This window comes from Chelon labrosus (assembly GCF_963514085.1).
Source record: "Chelon labrosus genome assembly, chromosome: 2".
Lineage (NCBI taxonomy): Eukaryota > Metazoa > Chordata > Actinopteri > Mugiliformes > Mugilidae > Chelon > Chelon labrosus.
In genome coordinates, this window is record NC_140338.1 from 4,789,158 (window position 1) to 4,808,796 (window position 19,639).

A 19,639-nucleotide genomic window follows, 5' to 3' on the forward strand; every position below is an offset into this window, starting at 1 on the left:
GCTTTATTTAGATCTTAACAATATATCATATTTAATACACAAGTTATTGAGACATCTGCTCCACCCACAAAATCCGTACGTCCCTGAAAAACCTGTTGTGAATCTATTTGATACTCGTCATCTGCCCCCTGGTGGACTCATTCATGCTCTGCAGTCGGTAGCTTTTGGCAGCCATTTCCAAAATGGCCGCCTTTACAGTATTTTTGTTCATTTTGAAAAGGTTACGTTACTTAAATTGTTGCTGATGCTTCAGTGTGAATATTTACGTTTTTGGCGCAGTCTTTAATGACGTCATACATTATGTTTTAGTAAAATGTTAAAAAGCAAAATTAATAAAATGATAATTTAAAAGATTCAACCATCATCTTAAACTATGTATTAGTAGAAGTTAAGTATTTGTGATTTTTTTTCCCTCTATTCAACCTTATGTTGCAGTGGTTCACGTCGTCTTTTGTTGTCTTCAATTATCACGCAACACAATTAAATTACCTATTATCTATACAATATATATTTACCAATTCAGGAGACACAAACATTGGATTTTCACTCAGTCTTTGCCTGAACAAGGACAGAAACAGTTGGTAAAAAAATAAAACCTTTCAAATATAATGATCTGGTTTAAAATAATAATAATTAAAAATGCGGTGAGTAAACTGCTATAAATACTCCAGAGAGGGTTACGGAGTTCATGGCAGCGTTGGATGACCAGAACATTTCTGGAGTAGAGAACACAAGGTACCAGCTACCCTCTCCACACACTACATTAACTTTGACAGAAAGATTTATTGGACTGAATCCAGTCGACTCTAGGAGAAGAGGAGGAGGACAAGGAAAGACTTTAGGACATTTAAGATGTCCTAAAGATCAGGACTCAGATCGACTGATAGTGAATTATTATAAGATCGTGACAAAACTCAACATCCTGTTGGTAATTAGCGATGAACAGGTCTGCAAAAACAGGTGCAAGCTTACACAAGTGGTTGTTGCATTAATTGCAAAAGTGGGCGTGGCCTATGCCATCAGATACATGTTCACCTTTACTACAGCACCACCTTGTGGTTGACCTGTAAAAATTAGTTTTTGGGCCATTCTATGTTATATTCACCCCCATCCTTTTCTCTGACAGAAGAAAAACAAAAACAATAGGTGAAGGGAAACTTTATAATTTTGGTCAGTTTCATGTGCGAAAAAGAAAAGTTATTTTACAGCATGAGACGCACTGCTGACAAGTGAGAATGTATAAACAAGACACATTTTAACAGGAATAAACTGAAAACATCAACTCTGTGGGTCACTGAGGTGGAGGGGGAGGTGGAGGAGGCGGCGGAGGAGGAGGGGGGAAGTCATGGAAGGGGAAAGAGTTTGGCGGCCAGAGAGGGGAGGAGAAAGAGGGGTTGAAGTACGACTGAGGAGGCGGCGGAGGGTAGAGAGGGAAGCTCGGCGGGGGGAAGTGGTGAGTCGGAGGAGGGTACGGGCAGGGGGGAGGGAGGTACATGGGGACGTTTGAATGTCGGGGTGGCGTTTGTCTGAACGGCGGGTGTTTGTTTCTCGGGTCCTGGTGCCTGAATGAGTGCGTGTTTGCGTGTCTTGGTTGGAAGCCCCTCCCATCGTGCTTCTGCTGTGAGGGGTTCTGGGTAATGTGGTCGGGGACATCTGCAGGAGAGAAATAAAAAAAAAAAGCTGGTAAGACGAGGGCTGCTGGGTTTAAAAAAAGATTTTGATTCAAATGGGTTTTAAATTTTAGAGATCCGACACGGATTCAAGAGAAATCATCCTCTCGTTAAGACGTCTGGTTTCACATGACAAGCTCGAGAGGCAGCAAGATTGATCCACGTGTCAGAACAACAAGATAAAAGCTTAAGGTTTTAAATGAAAACAGTTTTGAAAATGAAATCTCTCTAAATGCATTAATACTGAATCCAGTCTGGACCCTGTTAACTGGATTCAACTGTACGTGGCGTAGGTCGGTGATCACCTGCGCCGGCGTTGTCCCGCTTCTTTTTGGCGTTTCTCGTTTTCCTCTTTGCTTCCTGCTCTTTCTCGTCATCGCTGTAGTCTAAAGCCTGGAGGGAGGAGAGAGAGAGAGAGAAAAATATTACGACCGATGTATGTCGAATAAAACATGTCACACCAGTGACGGACGGCGGGGGGAGGGTTGTTCTCAAAGGGGTGGAAGTCGCTTTTCATTCATGTCCTTTCAGTAACAAAGTGAACTGGCACCGTGCCTACCTCGACTGGAGGTTCTTGGTCGTTCTTCCAGGAAGCATCGGATCCTTTTAAACTAAAGAAAGAAAATATTTTCACTTGCAACACAGCAGTTAGGCTTTTATTCAATACAGTACACAATAACGCTTTAAAGTTCCTACACACGTCAGAATCTTCTACATTTCTGCATAAAAATTATTCAAAACGTCAGCGGATTTTCCCGAAAGTAGAAAAAAAATAACCCAATCAAACAAATGAAACGGAAATAATATACTTTTCTGTTTAGTTATTCAAGAAAATCAATCATTTGTTCATATCTGAGTGGTAAAAGTCAGTGAAGCCTTGTTTCCAGTATCTGCTGTGACCTCCTTGTAACTAAATGTTTCTGGTAACTGCTGATCAGTGGTCTACAGCAGCTTGGAGGAATTTTAGCCCGTTCCTCAGTACAGAACCACTTCAGTTCTGAGATGTTGGTGGGTTTCCTCACATGAACTGCTTGCTTCAGGTCCTTCTACAACATTTCTATTGGATTAAGGTCAGGACTTTGACTTGGCCGTTCCTAAACATCTTGTTCTTCTTTAACCGTTCTTTTGTAGAACCACTTGTGTTCTTGGTCCTCATTGTCTTGATGCATGACCCAGTTTCTCTTCAGACTTGAGTAGAAGATACACAGATATGTCTTTGTCTACTTTCAGGACTTGTGAGAAAATCCACTGATGTTTTGAATCATTTTTATACAGAAATGTCGACAACTTTTAAGCAGCACTGTGTCAGAGTTTGTTGGTACTTACAGTTTCAGCCGTTGTGTGAGGATGTAATCTGTGTACTCTTTGATGGACGGTGCGTAATAAAGTGTCTGTCCCTCGGTCAACCCCTTGTTGCCTATCTGGTCCACGTTGTTAAAACGCAAAATGTACAGCGGACTGGACACTGGGCCAAACACCTCGAACACCTGAAACACACAAGAAACCGCAACGTGATAATAATTACCAAGATGAAATGAATAAGACCATGAACGTATGGCACTGAGATTTCTTCGCCCTCTAAGACGGATGAACAGGTTTCTGATCGACTCACCTTGCCGACTGCCAGCCTGTCAGATCTAAAGATGAAGGTGTCATCATTCAGAGGGGGCGTGTCTTTGAGAGACTGGATAACAACTGTAAAGATAGAATGAATATTTAATCTAGATTAGATAGAACTGGGTTTATGGAAATGCCACAAAGCACACATATTCTACAAAGGTTTTAGTGAAAATAGAACCAGGCTGACTCTACATTTGGACATTTGGACAAAATCAAAGTAGCCAAAATGTGCCACGTTGGGTTTTTACCTCTTCAAAGAGAATCTGGCTACAAAATACTATTGATTCCCACTACAGGAGGCAATGTATAAACAATTCAACCTTTGGTCATTTTATTCCAAATTGTGCACATTATAGAATCCATACAAATATTGACATTTCCTCCATATGGCTGTTGTTCACACATTTATCTCCCCAGGGAAACGAGTCATCAAGGCATGTTACATATCAGTGTAAAGCTAACTTACTGTATAAGATGGTTGTATTGTGTTTTTTTTTTTATCTGTAGCACCACCATTAGCCCACTAGATGGAGTCAAAAGACCATGTATGAGACTGAAGCACAGGGCTCAGATTCAGTCAGGCAAGTCACCATGTGGTGCATAGATGATAAATGTTGCCTTATTCAATGTTTCTACCTGAAAATGTGTTGAATACTCGTTCTCTACGCCTCACATGTACTCCTCTTTCTCCTTTAATAACATACAACTGCTAGCCCACTTTATGATATGCCCACTTTATCAGTGTCCTTCGCTTGGCTGGATGTTGTGAAGGGGTGATCATCTACTACGAGTACACCAACACGCCTACTTTGTACCTCACAAAAACTGTACTTCCTCAACAAACCCCAGCTTCATAATAAATCTGAGTGTCTGATTAAAGCTAATATTTATCAGTTTTAACAGCCTACGATGCTCTGAATTACTAACGTTACTAACGACATTAACGCTTCAACCTTAGCGAGGGCGTGTGCATATTTACCAAGCTGCTGTATAATACTGGTGATTGTTCCCACCGGCTGCAGTTCTGCTTCCTCTGGTAATGTCACACTCACTTCCTCCACTGCTGGAAGCTCCTACACACAAACAGTAAGACATTTTAGCATATGGTCTGAAAAGTTCTTGCTAACACGAAAAGGAAAAAACAGTGTGTATGTTGAGCTGCCCTGTAAGGTGCTTGGTATGTGGATGACAACCACGGGGCTCCAGATTTTGGTCGTAGTCGTCAGTTCTTGATTCGAAAGGTTGCTGCGTCCAAAAATGTTTGTTTTTATAAAATGCTTTTTGTAATATTTTTGTTCAACCCCTTGAATTAAAGCTCAGAGTCTGCACTGTCAGGCCTGATGTTTCTCTCAGAGTTGGAGTGTCTGTGATGTCTCTAATCTCGTTTTCTAGTTGGATTTTTCACAATTAATATGCAACTACTTATTATCACTTGTAAAAACTAGGGGTGTCCTGATTAAGTTTGATACCGGCCTTTTAATATTCAGTATCGGCCAATCTGATCTTAAATAAACAAAATGTCCTCTCCTGGAGATTAATAAAGGCTTTGCTTATCTTCACAAGAAGAAGAAGTTGTCTTCTTCGTTTTCTCGTTGGCAGGAAGAAGACGTTTTGACGCTACAACGACGTGGTTTTTCAATTACGGAGCTAAAATAAATAACTACAAAAAGATGAGGCTTGGCTGAGGCCTGACACCGATCGGATCATCTTTAAAAGGCCTGAATCGGCCCCGACATCGATCCGTACATCGCTAATAAAAAAGACAAACATACAACCACGGACTGACCTCCAGGAGGACTTCATCTCTGGTTTTGATGGGGGCCGGCTGGCTGAAACCTTCGTCATCATCATCCTCAAGCACAGGGGGGGAGGGAGATGAGGAGGACGAAGAGGAAGATGAAGAAGAGGAAGAACTATCACTGAGGATAGAAGAAGAGAATCAGAGTCTGTTTCTTTTACCTTTCCTTGTTTATTTTTGTGTGTGTGAGTAAATACCTATCTGAGTCGTCGTCGTCGTCACAGTCCTCGGTCTTAAACACAATGTCTAACGAGGACGTTGCCGCCGCCGCCGTCTGGTGTGTTTCTTCGCCTCCTGTTTCTTCTGGTCGTGTGTTTGATTCTGCGTCGACATTCTCAGGAGTCACAATGAGACTTTCTAGTTGCGTTGTCACCGTCACCTCCATCTTTTCCTCGTCGTCCTTTTGTTCCGGTGACGCCTGACCTTTCTCCTGTGACAGATTTAGCTCCATCTGAAATGTTACGTACATACACACATATATATGTCAAGGCAGGTCATCACTTCATAAGTTTGTGTGTTTTGCTGGGGTTGTAAGTATTAGCAGTGCACTTGTTTACAAATGGAAAATGAAAACGTTTTCTTGATTTGCTTGATTTGCGTTTTGCCTATTTTACACGCGTTTTATTCAGCTGCAGTGCGTTGAGCCCTCTCGGCCACCGTACAGGTGTGAACCCGGGTACTTAAGGATGGCCAGGAGTGATCAGACCACCCAGGATGGATGTTAACGTGAAGTCTGAACGGGTCCAGAGTGAAATGATAACTCCGTCGTATTAATAAACAGTAACAATAAAGGAACGAAAACAAACAAACGCGGCACCTGAAACATAGCGGAAATTTTCTACGCTGTTTCCATGCGTACTAGCCCAGTCGGCCGATTCTTTGAGGGGCTAACGGAGGCTAGGCTAACCTAGCCTAGCAGTGCTACGTTTTCAACAAGACAGAGGTCCAGCGAACACGAACCGGGACAGACGAGCCCGGAGCAAGACGTGAAACGGCCCCAAAGAACAAGAATAAAAAGAATACCTGTTTGTTTGTGTCGCTGCCGGACGGCGCTGCGAGAAACCCGGAACCGCAGTCAGTCCCACCGGAACTCCGCAAGCGACTTCCGTTAAGAAGCCTTCAAAATAAAAGCCGCCGCCGCCGACTGTCGCGTTCCTAAGCCACCGAGGAGCAAGTCAATGAAAACATACAATGATGAATTTAAAGTTAGACAACAAGAAAATTACTACACTTTGTGCTCATTATTATTATTATTATTATTATTATTATTATTGTGATAAATAACAGTTACAATGTTTATAATATACCATACTTGCAAATGATGCAACAAAAAATAAATAAAAGAGAAAAAAACAGTGGCAATGGATAAATGTTGGACTTTTTAATTTCATAACTAAATAAAAACAGCATAAATTTGTTATGATTAACAATATATTGTTTTTTTTCTTTTTAATAAAACTCAGATTGTATATATATATAATATGCTAATAAATCAAGCATATTCTATATATAATCTGAGTTTGTATACTTATTGTATTGAATTTCAATGTACCTATAAAATTCTATCTGATCTAATTTAAACTCTTCTAATCTCATCTGAAGCGTCCCATATCAAATAATTCCCGTATTTTACTTTGAAGGTAGAATCGTTATCTTCCGGTTTTGACGGCTCATCAGAAAGCCACATGTCTACACACCTCAACACGTGGGGTTGTGTTTTTTTTCCGGGTGTGCGCAGAGCTTTGAGTAAGTTGGGCATTTGACATGGACGTATCTTTCTTTCTTTCTTTCTTTCTTTCTTTCTTTCTTTCTGATGACCGAAATAAATACATTACTTATATTCTCTCTAATATAAAACACAGAGCTTCTCAAAGCAAACTGTAAAACTTTAATTCTAAAGAGGAGTTGAATCAGCTTCACACACTGATTGATTTTCCTGTGTAAGTTGAGAAATCTTCCAAGATCCAAGGACGTAAAAAAAGAGAACGTTTTTTTGTTTTTTTTTCATGGTTTCTGTTTTAGGCGCCAAACTGAGGTCGATGACTGTTCACATGTCTCGGTTTTCTTGGCTGTTTGTCTAAAAGCTTCTATTTTAAGATGTCCCAAGGAAATGACACATTTAATAACGCTCATTTTGTCTAAATTCCAAGCCAGTTTTACATGTTTGATCTCAAAAATGCAAATCTGTGTACTTTTCTTTTTAAGTGACTCAAGTATTTCCGTTGGGAGTAAGTTCACACAAATATTTGAGATGCTGGGTGAACTACTCAACTGGTGCCAGCTCAGTGTCTTTGCGCATAGACTGTCAAAAAGTGGATGACATGACAGCTAAAGCAAGTAGAGCTCCCCCTTGTGGCTGGCTGGAGTATAGGTCATATAAGCCCCGCCCCTCCATGTTAGTGGATGGGACTTGGGCCAAACACAAAAGTACAGAAATTTACTTAAAAAATTTAGTTATCTGATGCTATAAAAACAGGATGTGACATCATGATATGCAGTTGCCATGAAAACCGCTCTGTGAAGCAGTACCCGAGGAACGTGGGAGGAGGAAAAGAATTTCCCCTTAGTGACTCCACCTCAGACAGTACTGATCAGACTCTGGCCACAAACTCACAACGTGGCATTGGTCAGTTTGACCAATGGGAGGAAGGGGAGATGTGTTGTCCATTTATTTCCTATAGTCTATGCCACAGATGTCAAACATACGTCCTGTGGGCCAAAAGTGGGCCACCGGAGAATTTGCAAATTGCAAGTTTTCCAATAAAAGTAACTACTATTCCTAGGTTTCTCAAAGTTTTAGTAAGCGTTGTGGGCATAAAACAACACTGAAGAAATATCCGGTTGTTCATTACATGTTTTGTAATAGTGCAGTTCATTGAATGTAAACACTTTCACAATGTACTTCTTTGCACTAAAACAAAGGGAAACATTTGGAGTTGCTGTTATTTATAAGTTATGTGCTATTGTGTTACTGGTCCGGCCCCCATGAGATCAAATTCCATGTGTGGCCCCTGAACAGAAATGAGTTTGACATTCCTGGTCTATGCTTTGTGCTAGTAACGTTCAAATTATACAACAGGTCTCAAAGCAGGACTGCTCAGCATCAGTATTACATTTGAGACATAAAAACCTAAACGCTCCCCACTGACACTAAGGAACTGTGACAGCCAATAATCTCACTGGCATCATATTATACGTGTGCACTTACAAAAATGGGAAATATGTTCCTTCTTTGTGACTCACTTAAATGGAATGCTAGAATTGTGCTGGTGTCTGAATCCAAGTTACCAAATTCCTTGGACTTTGCCCCATTTCTTTTATTAAGCCTCTGAAACCTGACGTCGTTTTTGTGAACTGAAGTCCTTATGGGGTCTTTAAAGAAATCCCTAAATAAATTAATAAACAACAGCCATTTCCCACTTGTGATTTTTGTTTTGTATCATATTTAATACACCGGGTGTTTATGGCAGTTTACTAATCAGAACATTTCACGCATTTCTTTGGGTTTGATTTCTTTTTCCCAAGCAGAAACTTTTATATAGCCTTTTTATTTTGCCCTTTTGTTTTAACAGAACAACTGTTAAAATCTGCTCTTGTTCAGTCAAAGATGGACTAGGGGTTATGATAGTCATTGAATTGTGAAAAGAAAAGAATGTGCCTCTGCAATATACAAAAATTACATATAAATATATATAAATAACACTAATATGGAATAAATAAATGTGTATTTTAAATATGAGTTTAATTGCTAATTTAATTTAACCCCAACTGAAGTAAATGACCACATATAGCTCCTATATCATAATTGATACACCACTTTTCAATGTCATTTCACTATAACATTATGTCAAAGTAGGAAGTAATTATAGATTGATTCAATAAAGTAAATGTTCATAGTGAAATATTAATTAAAACGTAAATCAGCTTGTTAATGCAAACCTTTCAAAATTAGCAAAGATTTCCCTGCAAAAAAACTGAAAGCTCGCGACAGTAGCCATTTTGGAAACGGCCGCCAAAAGCTGCTATTGACTGCAGGGCTTGGATAAATCCACCAGGGGGCAGGTGGCAAGAATTAAGTTGTTTACAACATTTTTTGGGGGAAGTATTGATTTTGTGGGTGGAGCAGAGGTTCAGAATGAAAGGCCACAGGATGATAATAACATTTTTATTTGGCTATATTTCAGTCTGTGTGCAAATAACTGCAAACCGAATGCCATTCTGTAGCCATACCAACCATAATGTGAGGCTGGTTTTTATTGACAATCATTGCTGTAGACGTTTTATTCTCATATAAAGTCCAAACAAGGTGTCCTCCACAGAGTATTGTTTTCAAAGATCAGCACCTTTTGTGGAAATTTCAGTCTGGCAACAAGTCCCCCAGACTGTTGTGATAGACTCTCATATTCAGGCAAGTTTTTCAAACTGCAGTCTGAATGGCTTCCATGTGGGTTTGCACTAATCTGATTTCATCACATGTAACTATTTTTTTTTTTTTTTTCCTCTGGGGCGGCCGGTTAGCTAACAATCAAGACATTCTTGTGTAACACAGTGGCTCAGGAATGCCTGAATGCAAAAGCAATGCTTTCCATTGAGGGGGAACTACACAACCTGATCTCAGTAACTGATCATCTGGTCACTTTGAAGGAGAAATGAGCAGAATGTAAATATAAGTGAGTGATTTAGTTTAAATAGCGAGTTGTGTGTTCAATCTGCAAATGTTTAATACATTAAACACTTGAGAGCGATGATAGCAAAGTTCAAGACAGTTTATTTAGTCCCAGTATTTATTGCATTCAAAATAATCAGATCATCTTAAGCAGAGGCCATGCAGACAATGAGTGTTGAAAATATGTTCATTTAAACCTGTGAACCCTGATAATAGTCAGGAAATCCGCCCCTTTAACCCCTTGACGCCTGATTTGATTTACAATTATATAAAAAGATTAATTATTTGTGCTTTGAAGCTGATGCTAAATTAACTGTTGCATTTGGAACAATTCAAACATGTCTTTTGTTCTCATCTTTTATATGTTCCCAAACAGGATACATATATAGGTTACGATAGGTCATTTAAATGTGTTGACTTGAAAATTGAGGTCAACGAAAGACAATAATTACCTTGAGAACCTCTGAAACATTAGGTTGAGTAATGAAATCACACATAAATATATGTATATATACATTCCAATAATATGGAATAAATTAATGCATATGACGATGGAATTCTGACCTCTTAAATAATCACTTTTATGAAATTAGACATTGTGGCTGGAGTAATGCAAGGTCAAATGCATTACAGTAACGACCGAAGTAAATGAGCATATATATATATATATACCTGCTGCATCATATTTGACCCACAACTTTTCAACATGATTTTACTCTGACACAATGTATAAAGTATGAAGTAATTATAGGTTAATTCAGTAAGGTAATTGTTCATATTGAAATATCTGTAATGACATAAATGATATTCTTGACGTAAACTTTTCAAAAACTCCATTTATCTAGCAAAAAAAAAAAAACGGGAGCCATTTTGGACATGGCTGCCAAAAGCCTCCTACAGATGAGTCCACCAGGGGGCAGATGACATGTATCAGATTTTCTTTCGATAAGTATTGATTGTGTTGGCGCGGCGGAGGTCCCAGAAACTCGCGTGTAATACATGAGACACTTGGAGTTATGGGGTCACGAGCCTAATGAGCCGCACATTTCTGTTCACACTTCATTTCAACATCTCTTGTGTAAGCCTTCCACATTAACGCGACCTATCGAAATCCTCGAATGCCGAAACCAGCATTTCAGATGACACATTGCAGAAGTTCGACATTACTGTTACATAATTCAAATGACCTTTGGATCTTATGATTTAATTCACTTTCTGGCTCCAAGTACGAACATGCATGCACGCACACGGATGAGTTTCCATGACTTCATAGCTAACGATGTCAACGTATGTTCGTGTCCTCTGGAATACCGCTTCACCGCGTCCTTAACCTTAAACAAACTGAGGAAAAATGAAAAATGTGGCTGTAAGCTGAAGCGCGTCGCTCGGGCTATAAAAAAAACATCTTGTGAAGTGGCAGCAACAAAACTGAGTGTAAACACCGCAGCATATTAAGTTCCATGTCTGACTGGGAAAACACTCCACTTATTACAGTTTCTGACAGAGCCAAAGTGAAGCAATTATTTTTTTATCAGCTCAAATTCCACAGACGTCTGTGATTACACAACAAACGGCATCGAGTTCCAGTTAGGGAACACAAAGGGATGAACACACACACACACAAACAAACACACAGGAGGAGGAGAGGGATTGGTTGTCGGTGCGTTCAACCTTGACCCGGTATCTGTGGGGGGTCTGAGCCGCCCGCCAGTGTTTGGATGTAGTGTGTACGGGTGTGCAACTGAAATGCCTGACCAAGAGATAAATGTTGAGCCTGGTGTTTGTTATTTATGTAACTGAGAGACGGAGAGACACAGGTTTAGACGACAGCACAGACATAACATCATCCAGCAGCATACCACTATAGCACGAGATGTGAAAAAAAATGACATTAAGTGAGTAGAAAGTCACGATATCGGTATGGAAGGCTCCGCTCAGACCTCACGCTAACGTCTGTCCTGGGCAGCTTTAGATACCCGTCTTCACGCCAGGCATTTAAAACGTGTCTCCACATTCGTCCCCAGCCAGCACTTAAGATCTGATCTCAGTTTACATGTATGCAAATAAACACCGACATCACTTGGGCTGCAGCGGAATATTGTTTACGACTGCTGTCTCTAACAGATCGCTATCGCTGGATCAGAAACACGAACAGCTGTTTGTTGTGTGTGCGCACCATGGCGTGGGGAGATGATAGATGTTTTGGAACAAACTGTGAAGTCTCCCTCTGTCACTGAAAGCACACACGTTAAGTTATTATTTACTGGCTGATCTCTGCCCTGACATCAGTTATTTTAGAGAACTGTCTTTATAAGACCCAGGACTCGTTGTGTGTGTTCACACTACCAAAGGAATGAGGTCAAATGTGTCCCAGACCGCCTCCACAAGTCATTTAAACTGATGCAAAACACTTCAATAACATGTTGTATTCAAGCTGAACATCCATTAAATCCCAAGTAATACATTTTGGTCAGAGTAGTGGATGCAGCAGATAAGATCTTGAGATCTTGACATTTGTCATTGATGGATGGCCAGCACTTGATCATCGTTATTCATGGTCCTATATAGAAGGAGTATTCAGATTATTTTCTTAAGAGAAACAACATGCTTTAATGTAAGTCAGGAGTTTACTGTTGATGTTGGTTCAGGTAGAGCTAAGTTTGAGGTGTATTTTGTTTGAGATTGAAGCTAATGATTATTTTCATTGTGGGTTAACCTTCTGATCACTCTCTCTATTATCTGATTGCTTGCAATAGGCCTAGGCTGCTGGGGGGGCCTCTTACGATGCCCTAGCTTGAACCAGCTTTCTAGCAAACATGCCTTTTTGATAAAGCTTATAGTTAGAATTAGTTACACTGCTGGGGGATTTTCCATGATGAGCTGACTGGGCTTGAGTTTCATATTTTAGGACTTGACTTGAGCTTGTCTGTCTTGAGTGTTAATTTCGTTAACGAAGATGATGACAAAACATATTCGCCAACGGGCATTATTTGTGACTAAGACGAAACGTTGACGCGCTAAGGCATGGGCCTTCTGAGGGTGTCCTGTGGTGTCTGGCAACAGAATGTTGTTAGTGGGACCACTTTGGGATCTAGTGAATTTGGAGACCAGGTCAACACCTTGTGCTGTTCTTCATGTTTTTTTTTTTTTAGTTGTTCCTAATGTGTTTTTGTGTGTGTGCCTGTGTCAGGCTGCATCCTGCTGGGGATGGCTACTGCCATCAAGGAGTGTCATTGCTATGGGGTGGGGGTGCCTGGTCTGGTCTAGGTGGGTGCTACATATCTAAGTAACATCCACACCAATGAATTCCAGGTCCAGAAGTTTCCCAGCAGAACATTGAATTGTCACAAGATGGTCAATGTTATTTACTTCTCCTGTCATTCATTGGTGTATGAATGCAAATCATTTATTCTAGTTACTGTACTGGACAAACCAATGTCAGAATCAGTCGGACCTGACGTTAAAATGACTTCATCTTAGCCGCTTAGCCCTAGAACAAAGTCTGTGTAACGTCCATTGGTGAACAGTTGTCTGGGTGTGTCTTCCACAATGAATACGTGTAATATTGACATCAACGCAAGTATTTCTAGTAGCTACAAGTGTGAAAGGGCAACTCCAGACAATGCCCCGAAATCATTCGCCCGGATATTGTCTGGAGTTCATGTGTGAAAACGGCTTAAGTGTCAGCCGGCTAACAAAGGAGGCTTATCTCTCCACTAACATGCTTTCCTTCCAGCCACTTTGAATGTGTGGTGTGCGAGTGCGAGAGAGAGAGAGAGAGAGAGAGAGAGAGAGAGAGAGAGAGAGAGGATTTTTCAGCACTACTTTGTGGTTTCTTCATTACTCTTAATTCATCATTGTCATCTTTACAAGATGACAATGTCAGGATTCATGGGGCTCAGATTGTGAAAGAGTGGTTCAGGGAGCATGAGACATCATTTTCACACATGGATTGGCCACCACAGAGTCCAGACCTCAACCCCATTGAGAATCTTTGGGATGTGCTGGAGAAGGCTTTGTGCAGTGGTCAGACTCTCCCATCATCAATACAAGTTCTTGGTGAAAAGTTAATGCAGCACTGGATAAATCTTTTGCAGAAGCTTATTGAAACAATGCCACAGAGAATGTGCGCTGTAATCAAAGCTAAAGGTGGTCCAACGAAGTATTAAATACACTGGCCAGGCAGTGTGTTTATCTACATGACCACTCCATATTTTATCCTCTTACATTATGTTGTATATTTACACTCTACACCGTATTTGCCCTATTTCTTTTCCTTATATATACTGTATAAGCACTGTAAGCAAAATGTACACACACACACACACACACACTAACAAAACACCCATTCAATTGTTGTCAAGTTCCGGTAAACCAACAATTCCCACAGTTTGACTGATTACACCCATACACACACACACATCATGATTCCTGTAGACTTTCCTAAAGAGGCAATTCTCTGCATATGTTAGAGGAGGAAACAGAGCCACCTCCCTGACATTATTCAGCTATGACAAACTATGTGACCAGCAGACTGTTTTACTGGAGTATATTAACACTATGAAGTGGTTGAAAGTACGCCAAGAACTCGAGAAGAGCATTTGGGGTGATATATACTGTATGTCTGAATATTGCACATTGTTATTGCACAAACATTTTCACACAGAATTTTCTACATTTCTGCATAAAATTACATTTCATACATATCAGTGAAGTATCTAAACCCTTATCCAAAAAAGGTTCAAAAAAGAGTTTTTTGAGAAGACGTTTCACCACTCATCCAAGTAGCTTCTTCAGTTCTGGGGGACTGGTGGAAAGTCTGAGGTTTACATAGGAACTCCTCCTGAAAAAAACTTGCTTGTTATGCAAATAACCAGAAACTAGTGCAGCTAATTTCCATTAACGACTGGGTACTTACCTGTAGTTCAGGGGGGGACTGTTTTGTCCCCCTCTTCTTCCCTATGAATGGTGCTCTAACGACTCTTGTCCGTCAGAACTGAAGAAGCTACTCGGATGAGTGGTGAAACGTCTTCTCAAAAAACTCTACAAGTCCAGTTGCCTTTTTTGAACCTTTTTTGGATGTACCATGACCTGGATGACTGAGAACCTTCACAGACATATCTAAACCATTGTTTCCAGTATCTACTGTGACCTCCTTGTAAATAAATGTTTCCAGTAACTGCTAAACAGTCGCCTACAGCAGCTTGGAGAAATTTTAGCACATTCCTCAGAACAGAACCACTTCAGTTCTTCTCATTTAAACCAAACTATTCTATACTATTCACCATATTTTTTTTTTAAATGCAGCTCACAGATATGTAATATTGGCTAATTTTCCTGAATAAACAAAAAAGTTAGAGTTAAAGACACAAGTATAATACAGTTTCATTAAATGATTGTGTTCTCTTTGTCTGCTTTCAGGACTCCCGTGAAAACCCGCTGATGTTTTGAATCACTTTTATGCTTTATGCTCTCTCTTAATATAGTTTTACAGATTATAGTCTTTTATTGTGAAAATTTTCAATGGGAAGTCGTCCGTTTCACCTTTTTTTTTTGTCAGTTTTTTACAGAAATGCAGAAAATTGTAAAATGTTAAAGAAGTGGCACGTACACTTCTTTATGCTGCAATGCTGAACCCTAACCCATCTACACATGTTCAATTTTATTTTTCTTTCAGTCATAAATTGTTGAAACAAAATACTTTGTTTCTCTGAGTCACGCCAACTCACTGTTGTTCCTTCTAACTCAATCACTTTATTCCAAATCTAATATACCACTATGAAAAGAAAGTGTCAACTCAGGCTCTTAGTCCATGTGTGTGTCCTGTAATACATTGGAATGCTGGCTATGGAGGATTTTATATCCCCTAAATGTCTGCAGAGTGGCCCCTCACACACAGACTCACACATTCCTCAGTACAACAGATTCTTGGCTAAATTTGGTGATGGCGGGACCCCCTACACAGTGCAACCTTTCCACTCCACCAGTGCATGTGTGTGTGTGTCGGGGATTGGCCTACAGCAGCCTGCTCAGTAACTGCTCCGTCTGTTCATCCATATCTGTCCAGGGCCAGTTATTTCAGCTGAACCTGCTCACAGCGTGGACTTAGTTCACCTCTTCACGTCCACACTCCTCTGGGAATGTGAGTGCAGCCCTAAAATTCTTTTCCGAACTTGCTCGTTGTCTGGAAAAATGTGTTCAGCTGGAGTTAAAGCGCTTTCCAGACTTGTTGCTATGCTGTGGCTATATTTGACCTAATATCTGACCCGATTTTTGGACTATATTTTTCTAGAATTGGAATTTAGAAAATAAACCCCGACTTTTCCGTGGATGGTTCAAATTTGCTTGGAAAGTACACTGCCTGGCCAAAAAAAGTCGCCACCTGGATTTCACTTAGCTAATAGGTATGAGCCTCCTATTGGATAATTACTGCATGGGTGATTATCTTTCAGCTGGCAACAAGTTATTTAACCCCAACTGCAATGAGTAGCTTCTCATTTCTTAAACAACCATGTCTAAAGACACATCCTGTGGTCGTGGAAAAGATGTTGGTCTGTTTGAGAAGGGTCAAATCATTGGCATGCATCAAGCAGAGAAAACATCTAAGGAGATTGTAGAAACTACTAAAACTGGGTTAAGAACTGTCCAATGCATTATTAAAAACTGGAGGGATAGTGGAGAACCATCGCATCAGGGTAAGAACAGAGGCAGATGAAGTGATGCACCCATCATGCCTAGTGTCTACTGTACAAGCCTGTGGGGGCAGTGCTATGATCTGGGGTTGCTGCAGTTGCTCAGGTCTAGGTTCAGCAACATTATGTGTCCAAAGAATGAGGTCAGCTGACTACCTGAATATACTGAATGACCAGGTTATTCCATCAATGGATTTATTCTTCCCTGATGTTCACAGGCATACTCTAAGATGACAATACCAGGATTCATGGGGCTCAGATTATGAAAGAGTGGTTCAGGGAGCATGAGACATCATTTTCACACATGGATTGTCCACCACAGAGTCCAGACCTTAACCCCATTGAGAATCTTTGGGATGTACTGGAGAAGGCTTTTAGTAAAGCAAAGTTTATACCTCTGCGGGACCTACGCATGTAGCCTACGCCGGTGCCATTTATACTTGTGTGCTCGTCAGTCTGGCTCGCTCTGGAACAACACCACCCAAACACTGGTCGGCACTCTGTCTTTTGTGCCAGTCGGGTTCATTTTTGTTGGTGGTGACTAAAATGGTGACAAAATTTCGCCGAACACGAGTTATAAAAATGTCTGTATGTCCAAACCTCCTTCATTAACCATACCAACTTTTTACTGATCCAAAAACAATCAATTCGAAAATTGCGGAGATGGAGAAGCAGCCAGAAATACTAAAGCGGAAACACACTACTACCAAGAGGACCAATCACAGCTCTTGTGCTCTGCTTCGCCGCGGCGCGTGGTTACATTTCTGGGGAGCTGCATGTCAGCTACGGCATCAACTTAACGCAGAATCATAAACTGCCTATTAGATAGACAAGTTTGTTTGTTCTGGTATGAACATGGCAATCACACTCAGAGAGGGTGGTCTCAGTCTGATTACAATAATTTGCAATCGTGTGCAGTGTGAACACTGCAAGATTTCAGAGTCTGGCAACTTTCCTTGGGTCAAAGTCACTGACAAATCCTAGTCACTGACTTTAGCACTGGACAGTGTTCAGGAGAACTTCTCTGATATCAAACTCACTGTGGGTGGGACAGCAGGTTTTGACATATTTGCATAGTTTGGAACTTAAGTTATGTAATACAGCAAGTTTTCTTCTGTGCCTTCATCTAGCCAGTTTTCTTTTAACAGTTTAAAAGCGTAACAGGCCATAAACCAGCTCTGATGGACTACGGCCTCGTCCACACGTATGAAAACGATCTTTTCCCCCTCTGTTTTTCCTGGCATCATTTCAAGAATATCTGCGTCCACACGGATCCGTTTCAATAAGACTGAAAACGCTACTTCATATTCCAGGCCTATAGGTGGCACTGTTTCAGTTTCAGAAATTCACCAAAAACGGAGAGGAAGAGGCGGAGCATGCGCATAAAGCTTGAGCGCTGTTTACAAATCGGCTTTAGAAGAAACCAAACTCAAGGAGAAATGATATTTTGCCCTGGTAACCCTAATAGGCTCAATATCTTCTCCAGCAGGAACACGAGCATGTAGTCCGCCATTGTTGTTGATGTTGTTATGAGACGTCTCGCGGGAGGTGGAAGGCTGCTCGAGGGGTGTGGCGATGACATCATCGTTTTCGCCGTTTTCGCCGTCCACACAAAAACGCAAGAGCTGCGTTTGCGAATTTTTCCACCCCGGGACCAGGTTTCAGAAAAGTGCGTTTTAGGGCAATGCGTTTACAGGATTCGTGTGGACGATCGGCCAAAACGATGCAAAACATCTGCGTTTAGACCAAAAAGCGTCTCCGTGTGGACGGCCCCTAAATCCCAACGATTCTTGGTGAACATTTGCAAATGAATCCCCTCATCACAGTCCTTGTGGAAGTACAGGAAATAGGTGCACTGAGCTCAGGCACACTAGAATAATATAAAAGTTTTATTATGAGGTGATTTCATGCCAAATGGAAGGGTGAACTGAACATGTCCAAAAGCTATTGTGAGAGCTGTGAGGTCTGGCTTAATGACACTTTTAATATTCCTGAAATCCTGATGGTTACATCTTTCTTGGGGACCAGGATGATTGGGCTGAACCACTGGAGGATGGCTCAGTAACTCCACTTCCCTCTTCAACACCACAAGCAGATGATCTTGTAGGCCGGCTGGTGAATGGGTTTGGGATCCTTTAAGGTGAAGGAAGAGGTGGATAAGTTCTGTTTAGCCAGATGTTTCCTATTACAGAGTCAGGGGTAAGATCAATGCCTTCTGTGTCCATGGCTGAGGTGTCTTGAGCAAGCACTTAAAACACCCCAAACTGCTCCCTGGGTGCCTTGCATGGCTGCCCACACAAATTCCTTATATGCGTGTATATATATTATATATATTATATTACATATCAGACAGGTTCACCTCTAGGATTACAAGTTAATTTCAAGGTCAAATCAGAGTCCATGTGTTCAGAAGTGTTTCCATCAATGTAATGAGACTCAGGTGTGGTTCAGTTCCTGGTTTAGTTTAAATAAATCAGAGTTATGTCTGATCTTCACGGACAAAGGAGCTTTCTGAGGAGCTCATAAAAAGAGTAGTTGTTGCTCATCAGGCTGGAAAAGGTTAGAAAACCATCTCTAAAGAGTTTGGAATCCACAAATAATCCACAGTCAGACAGATTGAGAACAAATGGAGGCGATTTAAGATGACTTTTACCCTCCACAGGAGTGGTCCACCAACAAAGGTCACTATATAATAGTCTGAGAGGTCTGAAAGGAACCCAGGGGAACTTCTGAGCAGCTAAAGGCCTCTCTCACAGTGGCTAGTGTTAATGTTGATGAATCCACTGAACAACCATGGTGTGATGGACAAAGACACTGCTCTCCAAGAAGAACATTTCTGCACACATCATGTGGACAAGCCAGAAGACTATTGGGACAATGTTTAGTAATATCCCACACACAAATTCCTTGTATGTGTGTACATATATACATAAATCTAATTATATCAGATTTTATAACAAGAATCTATTTTGTAAGTGTCAGGAATAAACAACGTTAAAGTGGTAGCTCTCCAGTCTCAGAGGTCAGTGTACAATTCTTCTGATCCAACAGGCCAACAGTGTCAATGACCTGCAGTGCAACGGTGCACACAGGTTTCTCTGTACAGTAACTGTCCCTGTTGACTGCAGTGTGCTTCATGAACCTCCCATGTCCTGTACAAAAAGTCTCTGTCAAGTGAATTCACCTGTTTCAA

General features: G+C 40.8%; 1 protein-coding gene across 1 annotated transcript; it reads right to left on the bottom strand.

Moving 5' to 3' along the window:
• Window positions 1–20: 20 nt before the first annotated feature.
• Window positions 21–6,448, bottom strand: LOC311504483 (uncharacterized protein). The gene is made up of 9 exons (XM_084567618.1): window positions 6,112–6,448; window positions 5,286–5,539; window positions 5,077–5,209; window positions 4,270–4,363; window positions 3,283–3,365; window positions 2,997–3,157; window positions 2,230–2,281; window positions 1,976–2,063; window positions 21–1,653 (listed from the first exon to the last, which is right to left on the bottom strand). The coding sequence occupies exons 2-9, from the start codon at window positions 5,537–5,539 to the stop codon at window positions 1,292–1,294; spliced, it is 1,227 nt and encodes a 408-aa protein (XP_084423744.1). The 5' UTR covers window positions 6,112–6,448; the 3' UTR covers window positions 21–1,291.
• Window positions 6,449–19,639: the final 13,191 nt, after the last annotated feature.